Below are 19,968 nucleotides of genomic sequence, written 5' to 3'. Positions count from 1 at the left end.
CTCGCTCACCCAGAGCCCAACTATGACCCGCGGGGCCCCGGAATACCCAGCAATGCAGGACTATCCAGACATCTTCCCGGCCTCAGTTTCCCTGTCTGAGAAAAAGGAGCTGGCCACATTAGTGTCCAACTCTGCAGGGTTGCCAGAGGAAGACAACTGCATCAGAAGATGCCACCCAGAGACGGTTCACGGCAGTCAACGGGCAACCGGGGGACCACCCCTCTTCCCGCTTCCTTTCCCCACTCTCCTTTCTCCCCTACTTGCCCGAGGCCTGGCCCCGCCCCTCGCCTTCCTCCGGTGTGCGACTGGGGGCGGGGGGGGGGGGGGGGCGGGCAGACCGGGAGGAGCAAGCGGAGCGGACGCCGCCACCTGATCCCATTCAGGCTCTGCGAGGCGAGCCACCGGCACTCGGCGCACAGGGCCCTGGGCACCCTCGGACCCCGTGCAGATTTCGAGACAAGGGGCCAGAGACAGCAGCGGCCGCCCCCTATCCAGGTGGGAGGCAGAGCCCAGGCGCGCAGTGTGAGTACTGCAGTGGCCGGCCTGGGGTTGGAGGAGTGGGAGTGGACCAGGTCGGGAAGGGGGCCGAGAGAAGCGGGCGGGACAGTGTCTTGGGGGCCTATTGCCTGGAGAGCATGAGGAGGGGGGCGCTCTACTCCAGGAAAGCAGAAGAAGATGGGGTGAGCGGGCCAATCTGGCCTATCCCCTATGGTAACCAGATCCTACTGGCAGGATCCCTGGGGGATGTTGGGATGAAATTGAGGGAATGGGAAGTGTGATGGGGGTGGGCACTAATGGAGATGAGGATGGAGGGAATTCGGAGGCAAGGATGACGTAGGGGTGGATGAGAGAAAAAGGAAGCTGGGTGGGGGGGCCGGGGACAGATCTGGTGCAGGCTGGGGGGGGGGGGCGAGGAAAAAGAAGGAGGTGGAAAGATTTGCTCTCCTGGGCCAGTAATTTGTAGACCCCCCTCAGCCCTTTACCCCTTCCTCTTGAGGGCCCTGGGTCAGGGTCCCTCGTCACTGGGCTGTGCCATCCCTCAAGTCAGGACAGGATGGAGTCTCTGGGCCATTCAGCAGTCAGGTCCAAGTGGTCCAGTCCAGGGCACCCCTTCCTCTGAGTACATCAGTTTCAGCTCTAGAGCTCAGAGGAGACAGGAGAAAGGGCTCCTTTAGGAGTAGGTGGGAACCCAGGCCCATTTTCAAAGCTTTGGTCGGCTATACTGTTTCTTTGGTTCCCTGGAGAGAAACAAGCAATTTGCAAAACTGGGCAGCAGTGTGAGGTAGATTGTTCTAACTAAAATTAGCACTGACATTCTGACTAGCCTGGGTGCCCTGACCTGCCTGGGATAGCTGGGAGATCTCTCTCTTTCCATGGAGAAGACATCAGGCAGAATGGGGAGTCATGTGAAGCACATGAGGGCAGGAGCCAGGGCCACTGCTCTTAAGCTCGGCTCCAGCAGCACTGACATACATGCCACACCAGCCAGAAAATCAGAGGGAAACCCAGCCCTGTGGCCCCCTCCCGGAGAGGCACGGCCTTGGCCCCATCTCCGAGACAGGCATCTTGGAGTAAAGTTGCCAAGGGAAGACAGGCCTCCTCCAATGTCCGAGTGGCACCCTCTCTCAGGACCTAGAATGTTTAGCCTGGCCAAGTGCCCACCCAGAAGAGACAGGGTTACTGCTTCCAAATACCTGAAGGTCTATCATGGAGAAAAATGTTCTGTGTGCTCTAGGAGGGCAGCACTACCAAGAGTGCAGAATGAGAGGTGGAAGGAGCTGGCCAGAATGGGTAATAATCTGGCTGTCTCAGAAAGGACCTGAAGAGCTCTAAGTTGCTCAGAAATGGATCACGCTGTATTGGGAGGTGATGCAGCCTGTCATTGATAGTGGCCATACAGAAGCTGGTGCCCACCTTCAGGGGCTGGCGTCTAGGGAATACCTACTCTGAGGATGCCCTGTCCACTGTCCCTAAGCAGGCCTCAGACTGGGGCCTGACTAGCTCCCCAGAGCTCACCTATGTGGGGAAATGGGAAAGGCCCAGGAGTGAGACAGAGCGGGATACCAGGCACCTGTCACTCTCTATGTGTGGCCAATTGAAGCTCTGCACCCAGGAAAGATCCCCATAGCCAGGCTCAACTTCCTTGGCTGACCCTGAATCCTCTGAGAAATAGGATGGTTTCTGCAAGTTTAGCAAAGGTGGATATAGGCTTTCCCTTCTCATCTTGGGACACTTCTGTCTAATCCCCAAGTTCTCTAAGCAGCAGGAGAGACAGAGGAAGAAGGTATGTATCCTCAGAGGGCCCAAGGCTCTCCCTTCCTCCTGTAAGCAGCCCCAGCTAGGCCAGGCCAACCCTTCTCTGCCCCAGCAATCCTTGAAAAGACAGGGAGGACCTCAGGCTTCTTTTGCCGTGCCCTTGGTTACCCTCTGTGGCTGGACCTTCACCCTTGGCTCCCAGCGGATTAAGTCTGTCTGCAGGCAGGTGGAGGGAGGCAGTGATAAGGCCTAGAGAAAAGGGGAGGCATAAGCAGGACATCTTTCCACCCAAACAGGTTTAAATGTAATCCAGGATTAAGGGAGCAGGGTCAAGAAGAGAGATTGGAAGCCAAGCCCAAGGCCCCCGGAGAAGGCGATGATCAAAAGGGTTTTCACATTACCTCACCCCTCCTGGGACCCAGGTGTCCTAGTTCCACACACATGCACATGCCCATAAGGTTCCAGGCTCCCCCTCCTCCATGGAGAAGGGTATGTGTGAGGGCTGCAGCTATACTTGAACCTGGAGACTGAGGCCCCCACCCTAGCTTGGGGACAGGCATCACTGCTGATCTTTCCACCGGAGCTGCCCAGGATTGGGCTGCCCTTAAGCTGAGGCATTCCTGTGGGGAAAGGAGACTTGTGCAAGACCAAGCCCTCCTCCCTTCTCTCACTCCTGGGCTCACTTGGGATGGAAGCTCGCCTTCTGGAGAGTCTCAGGAGGGCAACAAGCAGGAGCCACCTCTTACCCGACCTGCACCCCGGCCCAGGTTGCCATCCCATTGCTTTGGTCAGGCACCTTTCCCTGCACAATCAGCTGATGGGGCCACCTGGGTTTCAGGTGTCTGGGGATGGAATCCAGATAGGGCTCCAGGATTTCAAGACCTTCCTTTCCCTCATGAATTTCTCAGTCTCCAACCCTCAGCACAGGAGCCCAGCTAGGAGCATGCAGGACTCAGAAGCATGCAGAATTGCCAGAGTCTAGGGCAAGGTTGAGGAAATCAGTTCTCTACAGAAATAGCACATATGGTGTCTAAGGACATGGACTTTGGAGCCAGAAACAGCAGGTAGGAATCTCATTTCTACTGTTACCAGCTGTGTAGCCATGGACATGGACTCTTAGAGTCTAAGTTTCCTCATCTGTACAGTGGGAATAATACCTATGTCAGTGCTGTGTTGAGGACTAAGTGGGATTAAGTATATACAATATAGTACATAGAGTAAGCCTGTAGTATTGACTCAGAGCCATATCACTCCGAGGAAGTGAAGGCCTGATTAGTGTTTCTGAGGAGCTCAGTTTCTCTGGGGAGTCAGGACCAACCCTGGGTTAAAGCAATTGGGCAGGAGTCCTGGAGGAGGGAAAACTGAGTTGAGATCTCTATGTTCTGAGCCAAGCCCTGCTGCTGAAGCCACTCCACTGGGAGACATGTACAAACGACCATGAGACAAAGACAAGTCAGGAGCAGGCAGAGAGACAGAAAGAGGGCTGAAGGGTGGGAGTGGCTACAGCCTGAAGGGCTGGCAACACCCCAGACCCTGTAATTCCACCCAAGACTAGGTTATCTGGAGCACTAAGGAGATAGGGTCTTGGTAACAGGAGGTAGGAATCTGATCTGCCCTGGCCTCTCTGCTCACCCCACCTCTTGGAGCTCTTCGCATCAGAGCTGCTGGGGCCCAGAGCCCATCTCCTCTGCCCACTGCAAACCCATCTACCTTCTTCTTCTGCCAGGCTTCTCGGGAACACTGGCCCTGCTACCAGAGCCGCAGGATCCCCCATGAGTGCCTGTGAAGGGAGTCCTGGATAGCGAGGCCCTGGCTGGTCCAGGGGTTGGTACTCCACCATGCCACCCATCCTCCAGCGCCTGCAGCAGGCCACTAAGATGAGCCGCAGGAAAATCCTGCTGCTGGTGCTAGGGTGCAGCACCGTAAGCCTTCTCATCCACCAGGGGGCGCAGCTCAGCTGGTAAGGGGGCGTGGCCTCGGCGAGGGGGCGGGGCCCCGGGGGCCCAGAACTCCCCTGCCCGTTCTTCCACCTGCCGCTTTGCTCCTTCCCTCTATTCTGAAAGTGCTTTCCCTTTAGGGCCACACAGCCTCCCTGGACAGGGACTGGTCTTCAATGAAACGCTTGAGGGACTTCCTCAAAGTTACAGAGTCAGCTGAGATCTGAATCCAGCTCGACTCCTTCCTACGGCATGCAGCTAAGCATCTTCCCAATGGAAACAACTCACGACTTCCCTAGTGCTGGGCAAGGCCAAGTCCCCTCACTTCTCTGAGACCCAGTTTTCTCATCTATACAGTGAGACATGATGTGTGTGATGCAGCCAGTCACTCTCATACAGGACACCATGTGATTCATGGGAACCCCGACCCTATTCCTGACTCACTGTGTGAACCCAACAAATACCTGCACCTCTTGGGGACTTGACATCCCCATTTTCTACAATGTCTGCCCCTGAGAATGGTGTGAATGGGCCCAGCCCCCTTTGCCAGATGATTTGCTGGTTTGAAATCCCAAACACCCATGTGTTAAGAATGAAGTAACAGCAATGAAAGTTTCACAGGGGCTGGGATTATTGTTTTTGTATATTGCTATATTTCTTGAACCTAGCATAATGCCTGGCACATAGTGGATACCCAAAACATATTTGATGAATGAATGAATGAGGTATTAGACCCCTTAAAAGAAACCTAACAAACGGGTTGCTGCAGAGTCCACTGTCAACCATCTACAAAGTGAGGAGCCAGTTAAAGAGTGAAAATGAAATAGAGCAAAGGGATCTAGTGATGATGTGAGTTGTCTCCAGAATTTGTGTAAGTTATTTTCTCCATTTGGCCTTCAGTTTCTACATCTACAAAGTGGGATTCCTCAAAGATCTCTGGGGGCCTTTGTCCCTTATTAATTTCTGCATAAACAAATTACCTTAAAGCTTAGCAGCTGAAAACATCTGTTCTTGGGGGTCAGGAAGCCAGGTGTGGCTTACTGGGAACTTCTGGACCAAGGTCTTTCATGGGGTTGCAACCAAGGTGTTTGCTGGTGATGCAGTCTCATCTGAAGGCTTGGTTGGAAGGGATCGGCTTCCAAGCTCCACATGGTTTTGACAGGCTCAGTTCTTCAAGCACGCTGGTAGACTGAGGGCCTCAGGTCCTTGCTGGCTTTTCTCACTTAGTGGTAGCTCCCTATAGGGCTGCCCACTATATGGCAGCTTGCTTCCTCCAGCACCTCTCATCCGGGATTAAGAGAAAGATACCAAGATACTAACCACAGTCTTTCTATGATGAAATTTAAGAAGTGACATCCCATCATTTCTGCCCTCTTCTCTTCTTTAGATGCAGTGATATGTCCAGCCTCACTCAAGGCAGGGGAATACTCAGGGTGTGAACACGAGGAGGCCAGCAGGGATCATAGGGGGCATCATAGAGGCTATCCAGCACAGCCCTTGACCTTTCCATGAGTGCAGCCTGGGCGGGGCCACTCTGTGGGGCATCCCACAGTCCTTGGGGGAAGGGCAGGGGTCAAGTGGCAGCCCCCTCAGTCCCTCCTCTCTGCACACCCCCTGGGCCCGGCAGGTACCCGAAGCTGTTCCCACTGAGCTGCCCTCCTCTGCGGAACTCGCCGCCGCGCCCCAAGCACATGACCGTGGCCTTCCTGAAGACACACAAGACAGCGGGCACGACGGTGCAGAACATCCTGTTCCGCTTCGCTGAGCGCCACAACCTTACGGTGGCCCTGCCACACCCGAGCTGCGAGCACCAGTTCTGCTACCCGCGCAACTTCTCGGCGCACTTCGTGCACCCGGCCACGCGGCCGCCGCACGTGCTGGCCAGCCATCTGCGCTTCGACCGCGCGGAGCTGGAGCGCCTCATGCCTCCCGGCACCATCTACGTCACCATCCTGCGCGAGCCGGCCGCCATGTTCGAGTCGCTCTTCAGCTACTACAACCAGTACTGCCCGGCCTTCCGGCGCGTGCCCAACGCCTCGCTCGAGGCCTTCCTGCGCGCGCCCGAGGCCTACTACCGCGCCGGCGAGCACTTCGCCATGTTCGCGCACAACACGCTGGCCTATGACCTGGGTGGTGACAACGAGCGCAGCCCGCGCGATGACGCCGCCTACCTGGCGGGCCTCATCCGCCAGGTGGAGGAGGTCTTCTCGCTCGTTATGATCGCCGAGTACTTCGACGAGTCGCTGGTGCTGCTGCGGCGCCTGCTGGCCTGGGACCTGGACGACGTGCTGTACGCCAAACTCAACGCGCGCGCCGCCAGCTCCCGCCTGGCTGCCATCCCCACGGCGCTGGCGCGGGCGGCGCGCGCCTGGAACGCACTGGACGCTGGCCTCTACGACCACTTCAACGCCACCTTCTGGCGCCGCGTGGCGCGCGCCGGCCGCGCGTGCGTGGAGCGCGAGGCGCGCGAGCTGCGCGAGGCTCGCCAGCGCCTGCTGCGGCGCTGCTTCGGCGACGAGCCTGTGCTGCGGCCAGCCGCGCAGATCCGCACCAAGCAGCTGCAGCCGTGGCAGCCCAGCCGCAAGGTGGACATCATGGGCTACGACCTGCCCGGCGGCGGCGCTGGCCCGGCCACCGAGGCCTGCCTCAAGCTGGCCATGCCCGAGGTCCAGTACTCGAACTACCTGCTACGCAAGCAGAAGCGTCGGGGCGGTGCGCGGGCCCGGCCCGAGCCGGTCCTGGACAATCCCCCGCCTAGGCCCATCCGAGTGCTGCCTCGCGGCCCTCAGGGTCCCTGAGCTCCGCAGGCCTCCAGGAGTCTGGGTCCTGCCCTGCCCTCCCAGGAGTCCAGCCAGGGGCTCCCTCCATGTCCCGCCCCATGAGAGCCCTTGCTTTTCGAGGGTCTTGAGCCCCTGGCTGAGCTTTGGGGTGCAGCTCCCTGAGCCTGGCTTCCCTATCATGGACTGAACCCCGCCTTCGGGCACGGCGCTGACAGGCTGGATCCAGCGCTGGGCCAACTGGTTGGTGATTTTGACAAGAGGCCTGACGGCTGTCCAGAACTGCATACCCTACCGTTTTCTGGGGGGCTGAGCCCCCTCCCCACCTGTCTTTTCCTATTGGATAAGCCCAGGCCCCGCGGAGAGGAGCTGAGCCCTGGGGAAAGGCTGCTCTTGCTCTTCCTCCCAGGGCTGGAGGCTCCCTGTACTTTGCTGTCTTCCAGGTTCTACCCTCCCCGCAGGCCTAAGCTGCTCCCAGTCTCCCGGAACCAAAAGTTCTTGGGTTGGGATTTTTGTTTGATTGGTTTTTCTTTTTTTAATAAAACATCTTTAAAATGTGTGAGTTGTATGTCAGTCATAGAAGCCGGATTCCCCATATTTGAGGATGAAGTGGATGCCCAGGAGGAGCTGTTCCTGGAGCCATGAGGATGGGGGTGTGGACTCAAGGTCCCCCGCCACCTGACATAGGCCCACAACCCTCCTCAACTGCTTGACTGACTGGGCCCCCAACACAGACTGGCCACCTCAGCCCCACTCACTTTCCGCGTCGTTCTTTCTCATAAAATTCTGCAACATTTACTGAGCATCATCTCTAACTCCGGGATACAGGTGAACCAAGCAGATACGGCCTTATTTTCATGGCGCTCATGGGGAAACATTGGAACAGGAGCAAGGCAGGAAGGCAGGTAAGCAAAGAGGAAGGACTGGAGGGGTTAGAGCAAAATGACACCTCCTTGGGTGGAAGGAGGATCATTTTCAGGTAAGGAGCTGCCTAACTCAGAATTTTACCTCCCCCTGTGAATCACTGACTTCTAATGGCCTGGTTTCCTCACAAGAAGACAACTCGGACTCAGATGAAGACCAATTCCTTTCTGCAATTTGCCTTAACACAGCAAGATAGCCAGCACTTCCAGGTGAAATCTCCCTTGAGACTAGCAGAGAATTGCTTATCGCCATTACTGGAGGTAACGAAAAAAAGAAGAAGAAAAAAAAAACTAGCAGAGAATCAGGACTTTTCCTATTCCTTTCTTCAGAGCTAGATCAACATATCTGGACCAGTAATAAAAACAGTAGCTGTTATGGTCTGTGATGTGCCAGCCACCATTAAAGGGCTTGAGGTATATTAACTTTGGAGATAGGTGCTGTTTTCCAGGTGAGGGAACTGAAACTTGGGGGACATTAAGTCAGGGTCACACAGCCAGAAACTAGCCACTAGGATCTGAACCAAGATAGTGTAGCTTCAGAGTCTGTGCTCTTAAGTGTTGTGTGTAGTGCCATTCAAATAAAAAAGGTCACATGCCACAGGCTAGGCTGACTCCCGGCACCTTCCCCCAAAAGAATGTAAAGTGAAGAACCAAGACACTACCATCAGCATCTCTTTATCCTATTTTTCACGGAGACAGCGGTTGACCTGTTTGGACAATGGACATTGCAGTGATTGGTTGGCAGTTTGCATGACACACCCTCAGCTTGAAAGGGGATCGTATGGCACCCCACTTTTTTTAGCAGAGCTCTGAAAAAGGCAATAATTAGAATCATGCAAAGGCATAATTAAGTTTCTAAAATTACAGAGCAGTAAAGAATTGAACTAGACTCAAAGTGATCTATCCAAAAACAGGTGTCCTCTTGCCCCCAGACAAGAAGGTGCTTGCCACTGTACATCTGCCCTATTCTCTGGTCATACTTCCAGAAACATCCTTCACCTTGCCCTCAGTTAGCCTGGAAAATTCAGACATGTCTTTAAGTCTACTTTTGTGTGTGTGTGTGTGTGAGACAGAGTCTCACTCTGTCACCCACTCTGGAGTGCCGTGGTGTGATCTTGGCTCGCTGCAGCCTCCACCTCCCAGGTTCAAGCGATTCTCCTGCCTCAGCCTCCTGAGTAGCTGGGATTACAGGCGTCTGCCACCACACTCAGCTAATTTTTGTATTTTTAGTAGAGACAGAGTTTCACCATGTTGGCCTGGCTGGTCTCAAACTCCTGACCTCAGGTGATCCCCCTGCCTCGGCCTCCCAAAGTGCTAGGCTTACCAGCATGAGCCACCGCACCTGGCCAAGTCTACTTTGATGGGTGTCCTAGTTTATTTTGTGTCGCCATTGAAGAATGACTGAGGCTGGTAAAGAAAAAGGTTTATTTGACTTAATCCTGATTACTGGGAAGTTCATATTGGTATATGTATCTGGCCAAAGTCTCATGCTACTTCCGCTCAGGACCCCAAATATGCAGAGACCACAGGGTGAGAGAAGAAGCAAGGGGGTCAGAGAAGATGCCAGGCTCTTTTTAACAATCAGCTTTTGGAACTAAGAGTGAGAAAACTCACTTATCTCCCAGGGAGGGCATAATCTTTTCATGAGGAATCCACGCCCATGACCCAAACACCTCCCATTGGGCCCAATGCCAACATTGGGGATCAAATGTCAACATGAGATTTAAGACAACCAAACCACTGCGATGGGCCTCTCCTGGCCTCCCTGACCCTCAGGCAGGTGGACCTTCCTTTATAAACCTTGCTCCACTTCAGCAGAGAGCACAACTCTGGCCTCAGAAAAATGTGGAATCAGGGGCAAATGGAATCATCAGGCACTAGGAAAGGGTTCTCTGTTTAACTCAGGAACAAGGACAAATCCTAAAGCTGAGCAGGGACTCTGGAACTCTTTGGTGGAAACATCTACAGCTTTAGCCACAATCCAGGGGAACAGCCCTCAGACCCTTAAACCCCAGCCCCTAGGACTCCTGCAAAGAGGCTCCTTCCACCAACAAACACTTGGTGCTGCCCACTCTGTGCCTACTCTGAATGGTCCCAGAGCTTTGGCAGTGAGTGAAACGTGGTCCCTGCCTTGAGGAGCTCACTTTAAGGTCTAGTCAAGATGTGGAGGCAGCAAACCTGGCCCAAAATGACTCAAGTTCCAGACCAGTATGATCTTGCCTAGTGGTTAACCACTGGGGCTCTGGAGGTGAAACCCTGGCTTTGCCATCTACCAGTTACATACTTTGAGCCTTGCTTTCCTCAGCTGTGAAATAAATAGTTTCCTGCATGGGCTTTGTGAACAGTATCTGAGATAATGCCCCTGGCACACTGCCTGGCACACAGAGGTTCTCCCAAGGTATCATCTCTGGTTTCATCAGGGCTCCTCCATGGTTGACACCTTTCATGTTATAGATGTTACGGTTTGACACATCTATTACAAGAGTTTTTCAGCAGATGGAAGAAAGCATTTTGAGGAAGGGGTGACTTTTTCTGCTTTCTCCAAAGCCATGGTATGGGCTATGAGCAGCCTTTATTTATTTATTTATTTATTTATTTTGGAGACAGGTTCTCACTCTGTTGCCCAGGCTGGAGTGCAGTGGCATAATCATAGCTCATTCACGGCAGCCTCAAATTCGAGTGATCCTCCAAACTCAGTCTCTGAGTAGCTGTGACTATAGGCCAATGCCACCACACTCAGCTAATTTTTTACTTCTTTGTAGAGACAGGGTTTTCAGTATGTTGCTCAGGCTGGTCTCAAACTCCTGGACTCAAGTTATCCTCCTGCCTTGGCCTCCCAAAGTGCAGGGATTACAGGTGTGACCTGTGGCCCCCAATCCAGCCTTGATTTTCATGAATGTAGGAAGCACAAAGTATGTGAGGAGCAAAGTGGAGGCCAGGAGTGCCTGCCTGAGGTCAGGAGAGGCTCTCTGGAGAAGGGATGTCCCAGATGAGGACAAGGATGGAAGAAGGTGCTCCAGACAGAGGTGCTGGGTATGAGATAGCCTGGGCCCCAGGAGACAGGGATATTGGACCATCCGGTTGGGGAGAAATATGCCAGTGCCAGATTATGAAAGGCCTTGAATGTCATGCTTAGAAGTTAAGATTGAGGCCAGATGTGGTGGATCATGCCTGCAATCCCAGCACTTTGGTAGGCCAAGGCGGGTGGATCACTTGAGGTCAGGAGTTCCAGACCAGTCTGACCAACATGGTGAAATGTCGTCTCTACTAAAACTACAAACATTAGCTGGGCACGGTGGCTGGCGCCTGTAATCCCAGCTACTCAGGAGGCTGAGGCAGGAGAATTGATTGAGCCCAGGAGGTGGAGGTTGCAGTAAGCTGAGATGGTGCCATCCCACCCTGGATGACAGAGCGAGACTTCGTCTCAAAAGGAGAAAGAAAAAAAAAAAAAGGAAGTTCAGATTGGCTAGTTTCTGAGGATCAGGTGTATGAATCCAGATTCCTAATTCAGACCAATGATCCTGAGGGGATGGAGCCTGAAAGCATCACCCAGAGTAACTGAAATGACATTGTCGACAGCTTTGATGACAGGGACCTCTTGGAGTTCCTCCTCCATGGCTTCTATATGTAAGGTTTTGGGAAGCCCTCTGACTTCCAGCTTCAAACCAGTCTTCCTTCTATCAAAGGTTATGATGTGATGGATTGCTCAAGCCAATCTAGGGCTGGGAATATGGCCACATTTGCTATATCCATTCTGCAGCAGATTGAATTGAATCTTAAGGCCACCCAGGCCTTGGTCCTGGCACCCACTTGAGAATTGGTTCAGTAGATGCAGAAGATGGCCATGGCATAATGAGATTACCTGTGTGCCTCCTGTCACACCTGCACTGGGGCCACCCGCATGCATGCTGAAGTGCAGAAGTTGCAAATGGAAGCTCCCCATATCATCATGGTACTCCTGGCCACATATTTGATGTGTTTCGCTGGAGATATCTGTCTCTCAAATACAGCAAGAGGTTTGCATTGGATGAAGCTGATGAAATGTTAAGCCATACATTCAAGAACCAGATCTATGACATATTCCAAAAGCTCAGCCAGGCACCGTGGCTCACACCTGTAATCCGAACACTTTGGGAGGCAAAGGAAGGAGAATTGCTTGAGCCCAGAAGTTGGAGACCAGCCTGGGCAGCAGAGTGAGACGACAGCCTTTACAAAAAAACAAAAAAACTAGCTGAACATGGTGGCATGCACCTATAGTCTCAGCTACTTGGGAAGCTGAGGCATGAGGATCACTTGAACCCAGGAGTAGGAGGCTGCAGTGAGCTATGATCACACCACTGCATTCCAGTCTGTGTGACAGAGTGAGATCCTGTCTCTTAAAAAAAAAAAAAAAAAAAAAAAAGGCTGGGCATGGTGGCTCACGCCTGTAATTCCAGCACTTTGGGAGCCAAGACAGGTGGATCACTTGGGGTCAGGGGTTTGACAACAGCCTGGCCAACATGGTGAAACCCCATATCTACTAAAAATACAAAAATTAGCCAGGAGTGGTGGCAGGCACCTGTAATTCCAGCCACTCTGGGGGCTGAGGTGGGAGAATTGCATGAACCCAGGAGGCAGAGGTTGCAGTGAACTGAGATTGCACCATTGCACTCCAGCCTGGGAGACAGAGCAAGATTCCGTCTCTAAATAAATAAATAAATAAATAAAATTTTAAAAATATAATAATAATAAATAAAGCTCAACAGCAACACTTAGATGCTTTTGCTGTCAGCTGTTATGCCTTCTGATGTGCTTGGGGTGACCAAGGAATTCATGAGGGACCCTGCCAGAATCCTTGTCAAGAAGAAAGAGTCCACATGACTGATTCTGGGTGTTGTTGGGCGTGCCTATAGTCCCAGCTACTCGAGAGGCTAGGGCAAGAGAATTACTTGAAGCCAGGAGGCAGAGGTTGCAGAGAGTCGAGATCGTGCCACTGCACCCAAGCCTGGGCAACAGAGCAAGACTCCATCCCACCCCACTGTGGGGGAAAAAAAAAAAGCTGCAAATGCCACTGGGAGAAGGCACATTAATTAGAACAACGATGTGGAATTCTACATCAGCATAGAACGAGAGGAGTGGAAGCTGGGCCCACTGTGTGACGTGTATGGAACCCTGATCATCATCCAGGCTGTCATCTTCACCAATACCCAAAGGAAGGTTGATTGGTTCACTAAGAAGATGCACGCCAGAGACTTCACTGTTTCTGCCATGCATGGAGATATGAACCAAAAGGAACAAGTTATGATCATGAGACGATCCATTCTGGCTCTAGCAGAGCATGGATGTGCCAGGTTTCTTTAATCATCAGCTGTGATCTTCCCACCAACAGGAAACATGATATTCACAGAATCAGTCATGTGGATGTTTTGGTCATAAGGGTGTAGCTTTTAACACAGTGACAACAGAAGACAGGGGGACTCTTCTAGACACGAAGACCTTGTACATCACCTCTATTGAGGAGCTGGCTCAAGGCTGCTGACCTCATCTGAGGGGGGCTGATCTGCCCCCCTCAGGGGTTCAATTTGGTGACTGAGGAGCAGCAGGAGGAGGGAGGCAAGGGAGATAAAGGATAGACATCATGTCATTTTTTTCTTTTTTCTTTTGTTGAGACGTAGTCTCACTCTGTCATCCAGGCTGCAGTGTGGAGGTCACTGCCTTCGGAGTGGAGGTGCCATACGGTTTCAAACAACCAGATCACTGTGAACTCAGAGCAATAACTCGCTGATCACCAAAGGGATGAGGCCAAGCCACTCATGAGGGCTCTGCCCCATGATCCAAACATCTCCCACCAGGCCCCTGCAGTGGCGATCACATTTCAACATGAGATCTGGTTGGGGGACACACAGCCAAACCATATCACTTACTATAGGCTAGGTCGGTGGTCCCCAACCTTTTTGGTGCCAGGGACTGGCTTTGTGGGAGATAATTCGTCCATGGTGTGAGGGGTTAAAGGGATGGTTTTGGGATGAAACTGTTCCCACTCAGATCATCAGGCATTAGATCTTCATAAGGAGTGCACAACCTAAATTCCTTGCACATGCAGTTCACAGCAGGGTTCATGCTCCTAAGAGAATCTAATGCTGATCTGACAGAAGGCAGAGCTCAGACAGTAATGTCTGTGGCTCAGGGGTTAGGGACCCCTGTGCTAGGTGCTCTTCTTTGCACTTTATGTATTTTAATTTAATTGATTTTATTTGAGATGGATTTTTTTTTTTTTTTTTTTTTGAGACGGAGTTTCACTCTTATTACCCAGGCTGGAGTGCAATGGTGCAATCTCGGCTCACCGCAACCTCCGCCTCCTGGGTTCAGGCAATTCTCCTGCCTCAGCCTCCTGAGTAACTGGGATTACAGGCACACACCACCGTGCCCAGCTAATTTTTTGTATTTTTAGTAGAGGCAGGGTTTCAATATGTTGACCAGGATGGTCTCGATCTCTTGACCTCGTGATCCACCCACCTCGGCCTCCCAAAGTGCTGGGATTACAGGCTTGAGCCACTGCGCCCAGCCTTGAGATGGATTTTTTTTTCTGCTCTGTCACCCTGGCCAGAGTGCAGTGGCTTGATCTTAGCTCACTGCAACTTCTGCTGCTCAGATTCAAGTGATTTTCCTGCTTAAGCCTCCCAAATAGCTGGGATTATAGGCCTGTGCCACCACACCCACCTAGTTTTTATACTTTTAGAAGACACAGGGTTTCACCATGTTGACCAGCCTGGTCTCAAACTCCTGACCTCAAGCAATCCACTCGTCTTGGCCCCTCAAAGTTCTGGGGTTACAGGCATGAGCCACCATGCCCGGCCAACTTATTTGATTTTTATAACACCCTGAGAGGTAGCTGCTACTCCTCTTCCTGCTTTATTTTAGAGACAGGATCTCACTTGCACCCAAGTGACAAGTCTCAGCTACTTGGAGGGCAGTGGTGTGATCGTGGCTCACTGCAGCCTCAAACTCCCAGGCTCAAGCAATCCTCCCTCCTCAGCCTCCCAAGTAACTGGAATTACAGGCACATACCACTAAACATCCAGGTATATCCCTTCTTGTAGAAGAGGAAACTGAGATACAGAAAGTTGAATTGCCCAGGCTCATACAGCTGGGAGAAGCTGCACTAGGACAGAAACCAGAGTGCTCAGGCTCCAGAGCCCAGGTCCTGCCACCACAATACATTACGCGACCCCCGATACACACTCCCAGCAGTCCCTGCAGCCTCCTTATTAAACAGCCTCATTATAAAAGCCTCCTGGGAGCAGGTTTGAGTGGGAGGGAGGGGCAGAGAGCCCAAATGCTTTGTGAACCCAAGGTGAGGTGGAAAGCTGGTGTTCCGCCAACACAACCAGGCAGCTTCCCGGAATGTGCCAGAGGCGTGGAGAGGGGCTGTGGGGCAGGGGTGCCAGAAGAAAGGGGCTAGACAGTCCCAGTGTGAGGAGGACATGGAGGAGAGGAAGGGGGACCCCTTCTCAACTTCCTAGACTCTAGATTAGCTCCTCTGGCCCAGCAGGGTTGCAGAAATATGAGGATTCCTGCCAGCCAATCCTCTTCTCTCCAGCAAGAGTTCCCCTGGTGCCCTCCCCTGGGCAAAGGACAGGACAGGATTGCCCTTCCCCACCCCCATCCTCCACCTTCGTCCCGATCTCATGGGATTGCCACAACACACAGGCAACAGAGAGCGAAGGAGTCAGGCTGTCATACCCCATTACCCATGGGAAAACTCAGACCGGGTGCAGTGGCTCATGCCACTGCATGAGCCTGTAATCCCAGCACTTTGGGAGGCCGAGGCGGGTGGATCACTTCAAGTCAGGAATTTGAGATCAGCCTGGCCAACATGGTGAAACCCTGTCTCTACTAAATATACAAAAATTAGCCAGGCGTGGTGGCACAAGCCTGTAATCCCAGCTACTAGGGAGGCTGAGGCAGGAGCGTTTGAACCCAGGAGGCAGAGGTTGCAGTGAGGTGAGATTGCACCACAGCATTCCAGCCTGAACAACAGGGCGAGACTCCATCTCAATAACAAAAAGCAAAAAAACAAACAAAAAACAAATGGGAAGACTGAGACCTAGAGAGGGAATGTGACTCCCAGAGGTGTCCCAGAGCCAGGGCAGACCTCCGAGAGTGAGGACACCCCATAAGCTGGGGCCACAGGAGCAGCCTGGCTCCTGTATCCCAACTCTGTTTCCAGCCCAGGGCTCCCTCTTTGGGGGTCCCCCAGCTTGATCAAACCCACTAGTCTCACAATCAAACATCTGATCTGTTACCCAAACTTGCTCCATCTCCGGTCTGTCAGTTTCCATGACTGGCACCCCCCACTCAAGCCGACGCTCAAGCCTAAAGCTTGGCACCTCCCAATGCCTCCTTCCCTCTTCCCTGAGTGCCACCTGTCACCACGTCTGTAGTTCTGACTCCTGCATAACTGTGACTCCTCACACCTCTCTCCCTACAACATCTGCTTCGGTCCAACAGTGTCTCCACTGCAACGGCCTCCTAGTGGGTCTGCCTCGAGGTTTCCACACCAAACACGCTTCCCACTTTGCATTCAGAGTGATCCTTGTTAAAGCAATCTGATCCTTTCACTCCCCTGTTTGAAACCACCTCTCCCCACGCCACCCTCCTTACCAGGCCCATGAGAGTCAACCTAGTCTGACCCCCAAAACCTTCCAGCTACATCTCCCATTGCCCCCTGCCCCTTCATATTCCAGCCACACTAGATTACATTACATTCTCTGAACACAGCGGTATGCCAGGTCAGCCCTTTATTGGCTCTCGAAAGCTGAACTGTGTAAGCCAGTTGTTGAACACAACCATTATTAAAAATTAAATTATGCTTGGGTGCAGTGGTTTATGCCTGTAATCCCAGCATTTTGGGAGGCCCAGGCAGGCGGATCACTTTAGATCAGGTGTTTAAGACTAGCCTGACCAACATGGTGAAATCCCATCTCTACTAAAAATACAAAACTTGAGCTGGGCGTGGTGGCGCCTGCCTGTTGTTCCAGCTACTCAGGCGGCTGAGGCAGGAGAATCGCTTGAACACAGGAGGCGGAGGTTACAGTGAGCCGAGATCCTGCCACTGCACCACAGGTGGGTGACAGAGCAAGACTTTGCCCCACCCCCTAAAAAAGGAAATTGTATATAATTACAATTAAATAAATTGTATTAATAATAAATAATAAATACTCAAAACTCATCACTTACTAGTAAGTTTACTACAATTTACTTTTTTTTGAGGCAGGGTTTCACTTCTGTTACTCAGATGAGTGGTGTCACGGTCTTAGCTCACTCCAGACTCCACCTCCCTGGGCTCAGGTGATTCTCCTCTCACCCGAGTCTGGCACCCCGGCGCCACTGTGTCAGGCTGATTTTTTTTTCTTTTTTAATAGACAGGGTCTTACTATGTTATCCAGGCTGGTCTCAAACTTCCTGAGTTCAAGAGATCTGCTGGTGTTGGCCTCCCAAAGTGCTGGGATTACAGGGGTGAGCCTCGCACCCAGCCAGTGGTGTGTTATTTACTGCCTATCTCTCCCAGGACAGCTCTTGGTGGTGTTACATTGGTAGCCTGAAATCAGCCATGGTGGGAGTATTTACACTACAAATCAACAAACATCATATACCAGCAGTTGTATAGATTTGTTGACTGTATAGGCCAGGATGAGCAAACTACAGGCAAAGCTGGCCTGCCACCTGATTTGTGAATAAAGTTTTATTGGAGCACAGCCACACTCAGGCATATACTTGTTGTCTAAGGCTGTTTATGCACTGGCAGAGATCATATGGCTCCCCAAGCCTAAGACTTTACCACTTCATGGAAGGAGTTTGCTGACCGCTAGCCTGGACTTGAGAAAACACTGGAGGGGCCAGGCACGGTGGCTCATGCCTGTAATCCCAGCACTTTGGGAGGCCAAGGTGGGTGGATCACCTGAGGTCAGTTCAAGACCAGCCTGGCCAACATAGTGAAACCCCATCTCTACTAAAAAAAAAAAAAAAAATTAGCTGGGCATGGTGGCTGGTGCCTGTAATCCCAGCTACCTGGGAGGCTGAGGTAGGAGAACTGGTTGAACCCAGGAGGCAGAGGTTACAGTGAGCTGAGATTGTGCATTGCACTCCAGCCTGGGCAACAAGAGTAAAACTTCATCAAGGAAAAAAAGAAAGAAAGAAAGAAAAGTAAAGTAAAGTAAGAAAGAGAAAGAAAGAAGGAAGGAAAGAAAGAGAGAGAGAAAAAAGGAAAAGAAAAGAAAAAAGATAAGACAGAAACCCCAGGCATGGTCACCTATGCCTATAATCCCAGCACTTTGGAAGGCTGAGGTGGGAGGATCACTCAAGCCCAGGAGTTTCAGACCAGCTTGGTCAACATAGTGAGACCTGGACTTTACAAAAAAAAAAGTTTTAAAAATTAACCAGGTGTGATGATGGTGCATACCTGTAGTACCAGCTACTTGGGAGACTGAAGCAGGAGGATCACTTGAGTCCAGGAGTTTGAGGTTACAGACAGTGGTGAAGGAAAATTGTCCCAGTGGGTGGAACTTCCAGGCAATACATCTGTGGGTGCCTTCTGTGGAAGGAAAGGTGGCCTAAGGAACAGATTTATATAGACACGTGAGCAGTGTCTGATAGACCTGCCAGCTGCAGACACTTGGAAAGAGCACAACTGGCCATCTGATGGTTTAGGAGACAGGACTGTGGACAGCTTCTCAAAATAGTCACAGGGTGGAAGACCGTCAAATAAATGCCCATCAGAGAACAACCGGTGGAGGAGCCATCGGTGGTTAAATAGGATGACGCATGCTGTAGATCGTGTCAGCCTCTTTCCCCAGCCAGACCGTGCTTTCTCAATGGTGCCATACAGAGTGCTTTGACACCAAATGTCTGTGTGTGCTAGAAAATGGCTGTGCTCAGTCTGGGCGTGGTGGTGCACACCTGTAATCCCAGCTACTCGGGAGGCTGAGGCAGAAGAATCACTTGAGCCTGAGAGGTGGAGGTTGCAGTGAGCCAAGATGACGCCATTTCATTCTAGCCTGGGCAACAAGTGTGAAACGTCATCTCAAAAAAAAAAAAAAAAAGGAATGTCTTTGTCCATGTTTGTTTGTTTTTTGTCTTTTGAGACACGGTCTCACTCTGTTGCCAGGCTGGAGTGCAGTGGCATGATCTCGGCTCACTGCAACCTCTGACTACTTGGTTCAAGCGATTTTCTTGCCTCAGCCTCCCAAGTAGCTGGGACCACAGGCGTGCGCCACCACGCCCAGTCAATTTTTGTATTTTTAGTAGAGATGGGGTTTCAACATGTTGACCAGGGTGGTCTCAATCTCCTGACCTCGTGATCCACCTGCCTTGGCCTCTCAAAGTGCTGGGATTACAGGCATGAGCCACCGTACCTGGCCTGTCAATGTTTTTTATACAGCGCTTTTAATTAGTTTTTGTTTTTTTTTAATTTTTTTTTTTCAAGACAGTGTCGTGCTCTGTCATCCAGGCTGAAGTGCAGTGGCACAATCTTGGCTCACTGTGACTTCCACCTTAAGCAATTCTCTAGTCTCAGCCTCCTGAGTAGCTGTGACTACAGGTGTACGCCACCATGCCCAGCAGCTACATTTGTTTTTGTTTTTGTATTTTGAGTAGAGATGGGGTTTTGCTTTGTTGGCCAGGCTGGTCTCGAACTCCTGGCCTCAAGTGATTCACCCGCCTTGGCCTCCCAAAGTTCTAGGATTATAGGCGTGAGCCACCATGTTGGCTTTTTTTTTTTTCTTTTCAGTTTTTAAAATTAAAAAGAAATATATTGCCAGGCATGGTGCATCACACCTATAATCCCAGCACTTTCACCCAGGCTGGCTCGCTGCAACCTCCACCTCCCGAGTTCAAATGATTCTGCCACCTTGGTCTCCTGAGTAGTTGGGGTTAGAGGCATGTGCCACCACGCCCAGCTAATTTTTCTATTTTTAGTAGAGACCAGGTTTCACCATGTTGACCAGGTTGGTCTCGAACTCCTGACCTCAGATCATCTGCCTGCCTTGGCCTCCCAAAGTATTGGGGTTACAGGCATGAGCCACTGCACCCCACCTG

General features: G+C 51.9%; 1 protein-coding gene and 1 pseudogene across 6 annotated transcripts; both read left to right on the top strand.

The window, feature by feature from the left end:
• The first annotated feature begins 334 nt into the window (after positions 1-334).
• On the top strand, positions 335-7,529 carry GAL3ST3 (galactose-3-O-sulfotransferase 3). Of its 6 annotated transcripts, none has more exons than XM_009008506.6 (3): positions 335-495; positions 3,983-4,216; positions 5,821-7,529. In XM_009008506.6, the coding sequence occupies exons 2-3, from the start codon at positions 4,095-4,097 to the stop codon at positions 6,989-6,991; spliced, it is 1,293 nt and encodes a 430-aa protein (XP_009006754.1). In that variant the 5' UTR covers positions 335-495; positions 3,983-4,094; the 3' UTR covers positions 6,992-7,529. The 6 variants fall into 6 exon arrangements, with proteins under 6 accessions (XP_009006754.1, XP_078197587.1, XP_002755599.1 ...); XM_078341461.1 differs by having other exon boundaries at positions 4,334-7,529; XM_002755553.8 differs by having other exon boundaries at positions 335-522.
• Positions 7,530-7,836: 307 nt separating this feature from the next.
• Positions 7,837-12,090, top strand: LOC100391384 (eukaryotic initiation factor 4A-I pseudogene; annotated as a pseudogene).
• The last annotated feature ends 7,878 nt before the right edge of the window (positions 12,091-19,968 follow it).

Source organism: Callithrix jacchus, chromosome 10 (genome assembly GCF_049354715.1).
Source record: "Callithrix jacchus isolate 240 chromosome 10, calJac240_pri, whole genome shotgun sequence".
Lineage (NCBI taxonomy): Eukaryota > Metazoa > Chordata > Mammalia > Primates > Cebidae > Callithrix > Callithrix jacchus.
The sequence above is the reverse complement of the archived record's forward strand: the minus strand, read 5'-3'. Positions and strand labels throughout refer to the sequence as shown.